Source organism: Anabrus simplex, chromosome 9, assembly GCF_040414725.1.
Source record: "Anabrus simplex isolate iqAnaSimp1 chromosome 9, ASM4041472v1, whole genome shotgun sequence".
Lineage (NCBI taxonomy): Eukaryota > Metazoa > Arthropoda > Insecta > Orthoptera > Tettigoniidae > Anabrus > Anabrus simplex.
The window spans coordinates 79,636,585-79,649,199 of NC_090273.1; the positions used below are offsets into that span (position 1 = coordinate 79,636,585).

The following is a 12,615-nucleotide window of genomic DNA, read 5'->3' on the forward strand; positions in this document are numbered from 1 at the left end:
AATAATTGAGTGGCGAGTCTGGGTGAGGTTAGAGCAAACTCCCATATGAAAAAGCAAGTGAACATTAAGTGAAATTTAAGGTGGAACAGAAATCGAGAGTGCTTACCCCAAGGTGGCCCATCCCGGTAGCGAGACGACGTCAAAATTTCGGACAGCTAGACAGACCATGAAATGCTGCCTCGCTCTCTTTAAAAGGAAACCCTGGCCTTGGAGTAGCCAGTCAGAACGCAGGAGGTCACCCATCACCACCCAGATTCACCAATCACAACTCCTACTTCAGTCGCGAAGTTTAAATAATTTTCTCGAATACGCACTATCGCGAATCTTCCATTTCCAGAACAATCAGAACATACTTTCTAGAATACATAACTAACAAAGGCCAATACACCCTGTTCAAAAATTCAAGTTACAACTTTCTGGATAGTTCCAGTAAATATAGAAATGAAATCTAGTTGTTACAAATACCATATGTTACCAAAATATTTACACTGTACAGGTTAGGTAGTTACATGGAATACAAATAAAATATTTTATCACCACACTTCAGATCATACAGTAAGTACTACTTAACAAAAAAATCTTCAATAAACACTTTCTACTTCCAATATATTCTACACCTGTGACAATATGTTAAATAGCATAAGTGCTAGGACACTGCCTTGTGGGAGACCGTTCTTCTGTATTCTCCATCTACTCCACTGTATTTGGAATTCAAAAGAAACGTCGGTTCTGCAACAGCGTGGCAATAATCGGTGTGAGCCTGAAATCCATAGTAAGATGGCAAAACTTCCTTAGAACTATCTGGTGTTGTACAGCATCATATGCTGAAGATAAATCAACAAAAGCCACTCCAGTAATATTACCACATGAAATCCATCTTCTATGTGCTGTGTCAGATTAAGGATCTGTATACAGCAGTTCCTTCCTGGTCTAAATCCAGCCTGCTCTGGGATTAGAAGAGGTTCGACCCCGGTGTTATACGTTCAGAAGCAATCTTTCAAAAATTTTATATAGATGGCAAAGGGGTGATACTGGTCTGAAATTCTTTGGATCCGTAGGCACCTTACCAGGTTTCAGGATTGCAACCATCTTAGTCTTCCTCCAGATTTTAGCGATTTGACATCGTTCTAGACAATTTTTGAAAAGGTGTAGGATCCATTGTTTGGCAACATTACCAAAGTGTTGAATCTGCTCCATACGCATGTCATCTAGACTGGCTGTCTTGCCAGTTTTGCTCATTTTTAATGGCGTTTTCCAGCTTGTTCATAGTGAAGGGATTGGACAGACTGAATGTTTCTTGTTCGATATTTCTTTGAAGTTTTGGTGGTCTTTTTTGCTTATCTGTTTTGCCTTTTATTAGGAGTTGATGAGCTATCTGGTTAGGAGTAATGTTGTTATGTAGAGGACTTTTCGTGGGGTCATTGTTCAGACATCTAAGTAGCTTCCAAGCTTCTCTGCTGTTTTTTGCCATATCTAGTTCTTCCATCAACTTAGCCCAATGTTCTCTCTTTATTTCACCCATGAACTGGATTAGTTGTTGACCAGCCTGAATAGTGTCCTCACTGAAGGGATTTTCTTCATAGAGCAGTAGGTATTCATTTAATTTATGTACTGAACTGGTATCTAGACTCTGTATGTACTGAGACCTACAGCCTCTTGGGATTGACGCGCGAGAGCATTCTTGCACAGCATGGATGAATACATCATATACCTCTGGAACAGGTTAGATGTCTGCTACCATTTCATCCATGCACTTTGTGTACTTCAACCAGTCAGCTTTCTTAAAGTTGTATCACCATCTGAATGGCACAGATTGTGGATGAACTGCTGAGAAAACTTGGCACATAATGGGTCTGTGTTGTGTGTTGGGTATAGGTTTGCAGACAGACTTCACACACTGCTGTGATATAGCATCGCTGACAAAAATGAGATCTGGGTAGTATCCATGTCTCCACTGATGACTGTTGAAAGAAGCGGAAAATTTACTGTCTTGTATTAAGGTCAGTTGACTAGATTCTGACCACGTAATCACAGCTTCGCCGTCTTCATTTTCTTCTCTATATCCCCATAGGCAGCTATGGCTGTTGAAATTGCCCATGATGACACGAACCTTCTCCTCTTGCCCTATAACTGAATCAGTAAAGTGGAATGGAACGCTCGGTGGTTTATAGACAGATGTTATGATATAGTTCGATAGCTCCAGTGTTAAGATTTCTATACCATTGTTGTCTGTAGATGAGGTAGATATTACGTTCAGCTCTGGCCTTGTGAATATAGCACTACCATAGTTTTCATGTGGTCTCTCGGCTACCAAACAAATTCCTAATACTCTTGGTCATCTTTGGTCGCTACTTCTGTGAGTTTCTTAAACACAGAGAACGTCACACTTGTGTATTTGGCGAAGTTGTTGTAACAGGGTTTCCTTGTTTGATGTTATGCCTTCTATGTTAACTGATACAACTGTCAGCTTTGGTCCTGAAAAGGACCATTTGTGGGGTTTATTAACCATTGAAATTGATCTTGGTACTTCTGGTGAGAGAATCAGCCATCTATGAAAAGTCCTAGTTCGTTGCCCAGGAGACACCTGGATGTATAACAATATCGCATGCAAAAACACCCTACTAGGAGGTTTCCCTCGTGTCCCCCCTTCTTCGTGGTAGGGGTACATATCTACTCAGAAAAAGTATGCCCAGAAAAGAGTATATCTCTTCCAATGATAATTGAAACTGTGGATTATTAGTGTAAGAGGCATAAACAACTTTATATTTCAATATTTGAAGAACTGTATCTGCTTCGAGAAATGCATCCAAGAAATCTATAGGATCTATTGGATCGTAAAATTTCTTTCACCTGGATGACGAACATTGGACGAAGAAGAGGATGGGAATTTCATATCACTGTTTCCCAATTGAAAGAATAAGATTTAGCTGTCCCATTAGTACAGTTTAGGGGCTGCCTGGCCGAGGCGGTAAAGGCGTGTTCGGTTCACCCGGAAGGACGTGGGTTCGAATCCCCGTCAGGAAGTCGTAAAATTTAAGAAACGAGACTTCCACTTTCGGTAGTGCATATGGCCCTGAGGTTCACTCAGCCTACACCAAAAATGAGTACCAGGTTAATTCCTGGGGGCAAAGACGGCAGGGCGTAGAGCTAACCACTCTACCCCATCACGTGCCAAGGTTAACAATGGTGGAAGCCTTTACCTTCCACTCCTCCAAGGGCCTTCATGGCCTGTACGGAGGTGACTTTGCTTTTTATTAGTACAGTTTGTGTCCAAGTCATTACCGTCAACCTGTTCATTTTCCGGAAGTGGTTCAGGTTCATTACTGAATTTGGGAGGAAGTTCTGAATTGAAGTTACTGTTTATTGGTACGTGCATCACTAACTCTGCTGGAGCTTGAAGCTGAGCACGATTTAGTCTGTCAGGATCTGAACAATCTTCATCACCAGAGTCAGTATCTGTTTCTTCTCCTCCATCTTCAGGCAGCCCCAGTAGCGGCGATTGGGAATTAAAAGTGCGGAGGCAAAAATAATATACGAACAACATACAGTACCCGGGTTTGTGGGATATAGCGGATGGGGGTGGGGTTATATACATCAAAACTGAAGAAACAAGCTACAAAATGGTAAGATTTTTTTATGCTCTCTGAGCGAATTTAGACAGAGAGGTAAAGGTTGACAGTTTACCAACTTAGGTGCAGTAATAATAGTTTTTTTAGATTTTGATTCAATACTACACAATAAAACTTTCACCAAAGGAAAAATATTACGCATTCATTACAGTTAAATAGAAGTACAGTGTGATTATACAATTAAAATCACTTAGTATTTGAGTACACACTAAGAAACTAACAGATACTAAAGAGAATGCCAGGCTGACAAATTTAATTGTCAAGGATTTCATGTTTGGTCCATATTGAATCGAAATTTACAGTTATAGATAAGGATAAAGGTTTCCACGTGTTCAATACAATAAAATAGTGAAATTATTAAAATATCATATATTTATTATCTGTCATTTTGAGAACGGATTCGGCACCTTCCTGTGCCATCATCAGCCTAGGAAATTGTTGCAAGGTTTTTGAAATAGCTGCATGAAGTACTTATACTAGTGGAAGAACATGAACAGAGCCTTCTGTACTAAGTTATGAATTCTACAATTACATATGTGACTTAAAATCTGTGTAATTAAAATACAGATACTAGATTAATCCTTACCGGGCGAGTTGGCCATGCGGTTAGGAGCGCGCAGCTGTGAACTCTCATCCGGGAGATAGTGGGTTTGAACCACAGTGTCGGCAGCCCTGAAGATGGTTTTCCGTGGTTTCCCATTTTCACACCAGGCAAATGCTGGGGCTGTACCTTAATTAAGGCTACGGCCGCTTCCTTCCCATTCCTCGGCCTTTCCAGTCCCATCTTCGCCATAAGACCTATCTGTGTCGGTGCAACGTAAAGCAAGTAGCAAAAAAAAAAAAAAAAAAAAAAAAATTAATCCTTGTGGGATAATAGACACATCATAAAACATTTATATACATTTTTAAAGCTTTTTGCATTATCTATTTGCTGTAACTATTTTAAAACTAATTATGTTAAAAAATGGACTATGATAAGTTATTTTACCCACGTAAAGAGAACACTATTCTAGAAATCAGCTATTAGTTTAGCATTTTGGAAAGTGCCTAAGGACATAAATTTTTAAAGGAATGCTCTTATTACTCTTTAAGGCTAGTTGTACCGGTACTTACTTTATAGCTATATGAATTTTGCCCTACCAGAAAGATTTTATCAAAACTTGGTGTTATAATTAGTTTTGAAAATGTATATATATAATGTATATAAATGTTTTATGACGTGTCTATTATCCCACAAGGATTATTCTAATATCTGTGTTTTAATTACACAGATTTTAAGTCACATACGTAATTGTAGAATTCACAACTTAGTATAGAAGGTTCTGTTCATGTTCTTACACTACTATAAGTATTTAATGTAGCTATTTAAAAAACCTTGCAACAATTTCCTAGGCCGATGATGGCACAGGAAGGTGTCGAAACCAGTCCCAAAATGACAGATAATAAATATGTGATATTTTAATAATTTCACTATTTTATTGTATTGAACAGGTGGAAAACTTTATCCTTATCTATAATTACAGGCTGACAAATGTGTGCGGCAAGCGGGTGAATCATACCTCAGTGTCCATGACCTTGGCAAAAAAAAAAATGTATACAAAATATATATACCCCTACTACCTTTCCTCACAGCACGTGCAAAGTCTCCACTACTTGCTGTGACAGTATACAAATTGGTTAGTCAGGACGAACGACATTTTGTGCATATTTCCACTAATAATTAAATTAAATAAAGGAAATAATTAGCTGATAAGACAACAGGGCTTGTACAGATTGATTTTTTTAAATAATTCCTATAATTCCTAGTTTCATCTGGCTAAAATGCAAATAAAAATGTAATCTTTTCTCCAAAAAAGGGGCGTGAGTGACTGCCCTCCTCGCCTCCCCTAATCGCCGCTACTAGGCAGCCCAATAAAGATGTCAACACCGGGCAAGTTGGTATGTGCAGTTAGGGGAGATAGTGGGTTTGAACCCCACTGTCGGCAGCCCTGAAGATGGTTTTCCGTGGTTTCCCATTTTCACACCAGACAAATGCTGGGGCTGTACCTTAATTAACGCCACCGCTGCTTCCTTCCCATTCCTAGCCTTTTCCTGTCCCATCGTCGCCATAAGACCTATATGTGTCGGTGCGAAGTAAAATCCAAAAAAAGAAAAGAAAATATCAACACCTGAGTCGGGGATATTTGAAAGATTGGCCGCTTTGAGCTAATCTAGAATTTCTGAAACTGTTAGTTGCTGTACTCTGCAATAAATTACAGAGGAATTAGGAATGCTAAGACTAATTTTGTAAGGTTTAAACTAAATATATGGTCATTATCGAGCGAATGAAAAAGTCAGTGATAGTTCTCGGGTAACTGCCCAGCAAATCGTTAGCGACCCACATTGGTTCTATTGAAAATACCAGAAATTCTAAGCAAGTTATGCGGATATCAGATTATGTATATATATACATTATTGAAGTTTTAAATAGTAAATACTGCAATGAATAGCATGCCAATGAGAATAGTTGTCATATACTACTTACATTCTTCTCCCGTGTGCAGAGGGCTGACAATCCATCTTTCTTCTATTGACTCCAGATCAAGAATAACACCAACAATGAATCAACTTGCTGCCTAAACGTATGACGAATTATATAATGCTTAACTTAATTGATCTTACAAGTATCAACAATGTGATAGCTTAATGAAGGATAGCATAATTTGGTGGGTAGAAAACAATCCACCTGGGCATAAATGGGTTTTAATCAGTCATATACATTAAAGTCTAATAGTATTAGATGGAGTCAGCTTTTCAGCTTCTTCTTCAGCTCCCAAAACTACTTCATCCTATCAGACATGGCTGGCCTTTGGTTGTCAGTAATAGTGTACTTCCTTCGTTCAAATGTTATGAGTTTGATACATGGATTTATGTAGTAATAAAACATAAAAATTAATGTTATTTGAAGTAGTGAACAGTCCACTAAGCTACCAGAGTCGTAAATATGGTCCTCTGGTTCTGGATTAATGAAGGTAATACGAAACTTATAATATACTGTAATACATGTGATATTTATCTATTGGAAATGGATTAACCTATACATTAGTCAATATTGTAGTGGTGACAGATTGCTTCAGCTGGAATTGCAGAGATGCCACTTTTTGTGTAGATGAGTATGGAACTACGGTGCTGCAATCATCCGGAAAAACAATTCAACAAGGTTAAGTTTGGTGTTCCTTGATTTATGATCTCTCTGATATCCATATTTACATTACTTTGAAGCAGAGTTCAACCAGTCGGAGACGATTTGCAATAAAACAATGCAGAAAGTAATTACATTATGGTAAAATATCATTTTCTATAGTATTTTGAGTAAGGGAAGAATAAAATACAATTATTATTAACTTTATTGACCACATTAGACTACTTGAGTCTTCCATGTACACTTTTTCTTTAAAGGTTGTACTGTTTGATTCTTCTTATCTGCCCAGTACTTCTTCATTTGTTCTGATCGCAATGTTCTTAATTCGTCTGTAATCTCTACAGGCCTTCTGTCCATCATTTCAGTTGAAAATTTGTGATTCTTGAGAAGGGTGGTAATTTTATTCTTGTTTTCTACATTTGTAATTTTGAGTCCAACTGTTTTGTGATCCTCTTGAATTTCTTTGATCCAGTGCCCTCCTGTCTTCTTTCCCAGATTTCTCATCACTAGTTGTCATAAAATCCTGTTTTCTGGTAATCGTAAGATGTGAAAGAAATAAGAGATTCTTATCTTCTTCATCATGCTGGTAACTGGGTCAATATCTCGATAGACAGTTTCATTGGGGAGGATTCTTCAGATTCCTTCAAACTAGTACTTTTTATTTACGCAAGTTCTAATAATTCTTCTTTCAGTTTTCAGGAGCTGATCAGTTCATCTTTCATTTTTAATTTGGAGCAGTATTATACAGTTTTCATTCAATTTACATTGTTATTTTTATTTCAGACTCAGAGTGGTTCATATCATTCACAAATTAAAATTCAAAATGTCATAGCTGACTCAGAGAAAGTGCTTTTCAAACCAGTGTGTCACATGATTAGTGGCAGTGTATGAATATGCACATATTTTTAATTAACCTTAAATAAATAACATAAATCTCATGGTTTTTTTTAAATTGACAAGAATTCAACACAAAACATAGAATATTGCTTAAATTTTAATTTCCACATATTTGTGTATTTAATCATCTGATATGTCTGTCTCTATGGCTTAAGAGAGATTTGGCCTGTGCAATAAGTTGTTGTAAAAATCAACATATTGATTTGGTTTACACTGACTGAACTTCCTTATGTCTTGCCTCTGGTGGTGAGGAGTATGTTTTTGCTACAGTTAGGAGTGATATCTTAATTGCCTTTCCAAGATGAAATGCATCTGTAATCAAATGAATCACGGACACATCATGATACTGCAGTGCTTACTTTAGTACTGGTAACTCACTTTTGTAACTCAAGTGGTTTTGTAAATATCTAATTCAGTTGCAGTACCCAGGTTCTTTGAACAGGTTTGATAACAGAGGAAGGACTGAGACTTGAGAACATTAATGTTCTAACACATGCTAAGTGGTAACTTTTTAACCAGCCTCCACTGTAGAAGCCATTTTACTGAAATCTAGAAATCTTTAAAGAGAAAAGATGATGAAAATTAAATTCTTTGTTTAACGATTTCAAGGTAAATACCATGATGAAGTCTGACCTGTGCAGTGATCTTCATGTCAGAAGGGTCCGGCTTCAGTCCCGACTGGGTCGGTGATTTTTGCCACATCTGGTTCATTCTTCTGACTCGGGCACTACGTTTTTGGGTATGTCCAAATACACGCCTTCATACACTTCCAACACACCACACTTCCAACCACCATTGAAATACATTATAGTGAAAACATCCCTCCACATAAGATTGGTGCAAGGGAGGGCATTTAGGTATAAAACCATACTAAATCCACATATATGTGACACAGCTCGCTCTCGCAACCCCATCTGGGTATGGTGAAAAGCGGTTGGGTATCCTCAGCCTCTCCTTGGTTCAGCAAATGGCAAGAAATTTCTGTACAGGGTGATCTTCGCCACACCATTTGATGTGCCCATACCAGCAGAGTTATTTTTCCTACAGTTTCTGCCCGATGGTGGAGATACAGAAGGATCCTCGCATGTGCTCATTACATACTCAGTTACTCAAAGTAACCCCCTCAGACCACTGTTCAGCATTCACATCTCTGTGGTGTGCATTAGCTGATCAAGCTGCTTCTGCCTTGCCCAGCATTTGGAGCATTACATGAGGGCAGGTCTGATGTCAGTCTTGTAAACTCTCCCTTTAAGCTTAATGGGCATCCATATGTTGCCTAAGACACATCAGCAATCACCATTTCATCCTGCTAACATTGATGCAGTGCCGGCCCCGTGGTGTAGGGGTAGTGTGCCTGCCTCTTACCTGGAGGCCCCAGGTTCGATTCCTGGCCAGGTCAGGGATTTTTACCTGGACCTGAGGGCTTGTTCGAGGTCCACTCAGCCTACGTGATTAGAATTGAGGAGCTATCTGACAGTGAGATGGTGGCCCCGGTCTGGAAAGCCAAGAATAACGGCCGAGAGGATTCGTTGTGCTGACCACACGACACCTCGTAATCTGCAGGCCTTCGGGCTGAACACCGGTCGCTTGGTAGGCCAAGGCCCTTCAAGGGCTGTAGTGCCATGGGGTTTGGTTTGGAACATTGATGCAGTGCTTGACGTCTTCATTTATTGTGGCATTGTTGGTAATAACACATCCAAGATACCAGAACCTGTCAGTCATCATCAGTAGTATGCTGGCTAGAAAGATAGTGTTGTGCCGTTGCCTATGAGGTATACAAGGCCGGGAAGTGGACCGATAGAAATGCGGGTCGCAAGGAGTTTTACGAACGTTTGCTAGAGGTCTTGACATCGTGCTATGCTGCTCACGCAAAATACGTTCAATTAATAGTACATGTTGGTTTCTAAATGCGTAAAAATCTACAAATAATGAAGTTAGGACCACTTAAATGTAATTTTGAGTGATTGGATGTAAAGTAAAGCACATTTAAGTGGTATTTGGAATTATTTTGGGCGAAGTCAAGTGCGATAATCAAAAAAAGTAATACATTAAAAATGACTTACCATGGTCACTGCTCGTATCACTCACATTTTTAAGATTTTCTAACTTAAATGCTTTGTCCTGAAGTTCTTTTCCAAGTCATGAGCATCTGTAATTGTATGAGCTTCATTGTTGAGTATTGGTTTAAAAAGTTTTGTAATGAGAGTTGCAGTCAGTACTTTCTGATCACACTCGTCACATTTGAATGCCTTAATGAACTTTGGAACAACAAAAGCATTAAGTTTTTAAAACTAAATTCGTATTTACCAGATAATGTAATGAGTGACGCGTAAAATTCAACATATTTTGCAGGAAGTAAACAAATTCTTTTTAGGGGTAGCGTAATGCTCCACGATCTTTCATCCTAATGAGGCACATCAATGGACTGTCAGTAGTGGCAGAGGATATCTGTCCCAAGCATGATTCACAGTTGGAATTTTCTTCTGCAACTCGAACAAGATAACCACATATCATGGCCAAGGAAGACAACTCCACAGTGACAGGTTTTTCTGAAAAGGCATAGTGTCATTCTTAATATCAATAGCATCTAAGATAATATCAAACTACTGGGCGAGTTGGTCGTGCGGTTAGGAGCGCGCAGCTATGAGCTTGCATCCGGGAGATAGAGGGTTCGAATCCTACTGTCAGCAGCCCTGAATATGGTTTTCTATGGTTTTCCATTTTCACACCAGGCAAATGCTGGAGCTGTACCTTAATTAAGGCCACGGCCGATTCCTTCCCACTCCTAGCCCTTTCCTATCCCATCGTTGCCATAAGACCTGTCTGTGTCGGTGCGACGTAAAACCAATAGCAAAAAACTTTAAGATATTTTAGGCCTATTAAGAATAGTACATCTGAAAGAAAATACAATAATCGCGAATTGATTAGTTAGCTTACCTTCGAACGTCTCATCAAGTAGGCCTATTTCCAGAACTGTTGCTGATCAGGATTACGATTATAGTGAACTCTGGGCTTGATAACCATTTCATCTATGATAAGGGATCCTAACGTTTCCTCCACGCATGTCAAATTCATGGCTTCGTAATGGAGGTTTTCTTTAATGAGGTGGTGGTAGTCATGGTGGTTATTGTTTTAAGAGGAAGTACAACTAAGCAACCGTCCTCTATATTATAACACTAATCTGAGGGAAAAGTGAACGGATCCGACATTTCGAAAAATTAAGATATCGGCCAAAGGAAGACAAGGGCCACGTGAAAATGAAAGACTCCCTAAGCCTGGGGAACCTAATACCGTTGGGGTCGAAAAAAACAAGAGTCGACCAAGAGGAGTCGGATAGGATAGATGAAAGTGAGGAGCCTAGTACAAGTAAGTGGAAGCAATGCCAGGACTCAGCTAAGGGCCCCGTAGCCGCTAACCCACGCTCCGAAGTTCAGAGCCCCTGGGGACCCTTTTAGTCGCCTATTACGACAGGCTGGGGATACCGCGGGTGTTATTCTACCGCCCCCACCCACAGGAGGGATCTTTAAGGAGGGATGTTATTCTAGTTCTTTTTTCCATTTGAAAAGCCAACATAGGCCTAATTCGTGTCTTTTGATGCGGTAGTCAGAGGCAGTGAAGTGATCTAATGAAGCTGTAACCCATAAACTTAAATCTCAATATTTAAAATGTCAATTACAGACTCTGGATGACGTCCCAGGCGACCAAAGCGAACCTAATTTGCCCCCTCCCCCCCTGACCGGATGTAAAATTTATCCACTTTTCCTTTAAAACTTGATTGGCTGGAAATGTTTGAAAACTCCAATTGTTCTACTTTTTGTTTGATGAATTGTTCTTACAGTACGATATACCATATTTTATAGTGTATATGAAATTTACTTGGAGTTCATTTGAACACTAACAGTAAGTGAAATCTATAAGCAAACGTATTAAAAACACTTTTCTCCATACGTTAATACACTACAGCACATGCAAACTATAGTACGATGTCGAGACATCTGGCGGCGGTACTGCGTACCTGGTTGGGGAAGATTTTTATGCTCAGAACTGGTGTACAATTCCCGGCCTTTTATATCTCGTAGGCAACGGTTGTGTGGACTCAGCAACATTTACTGATAGAATACAGTTGATGAAAGAATAAACTTTAAAGAAGGAAGTCTACTTCAAGAATTTTTTTGAGCTAGATTTTTTAAATTTGTGAAATTGAATATAATAGATTTATAATTTTTACGAGTAAATATTGTAATTTAACTACACTAATCTGATGTGTATTGCAGGCTTCCTGATCCGCCCTGGGACTGAATCGGGCTGTAGACTGGGCTATGTCTCGCAGACTGACCCGCAGGGGGCGTTACCTCACTGGCTAGTCAACAAGTGTACACAGATATTTGCTCCAAAGGTCAGTGAATTTTGTTTCATAGCACATTTAATGTTGGAATTTCATTTAGATTTTATGCATGCGTCTGCTTTTTTAAATTTTGGAAAATCACTTGCCTATCTCAGTACATGGGATGTTCCAAGAGGCAGAGGTATTGACTATTTCAAGTACAAAAGGTCATATAAATGTGTGTTAAATGTGCAATGTGCATGGAATTACAGCTGTTTGTTCAATACGCATGAGAACAACCTTAAAAATTTTATTTTTGACACACAAATGTCTTACTGATGTATACTTTATTGATGTAGAAACCCTACAACAAGCTGCAAATCAGCCCAAATAATTTACTGATGCAAAAACCTTACTTGATATGCTGCAGTGCAACACAAATGACTTTTCAATGTATTTATTGATGCACAAATGTACATCCTTGGAAACAGTTCATAGTACACATTCAAAAATCCTACCATTGACTTCAGTGTACTTTTCAGCGATCTTCAGATACGTGTAGCTCATCAGAAGTCTTGGCATAC

The 12,615-nt window shown here is 39.0% G+C and overlaps 1 protein-coding gene across 3 annotated transcripts in view; it reads left to right on the forward strand.

The window, feature by feature from the left end:
- The window catches only part of LOC136880821 (START domain-containing protein 10), a 74,410-nt gene that overhangs the window by 42,863 nt on the left and 18,932 nt on the right, over positions 1-12,615 (forward strand). For all 3 annotated transcript variants that reach the window (XM_067153366.2, XM_067153365.2, XM_067153367.2), the window contains exon 5: positions 11,982-12,103. In XM_067153366.2, the coding sequence (XP_067009467.1) occupies positions 11,982-12,103 (122 nt within the window). The remainder of the gene's footprint in view (positions 1-11,981; positions 12,104-12,615) is intronic.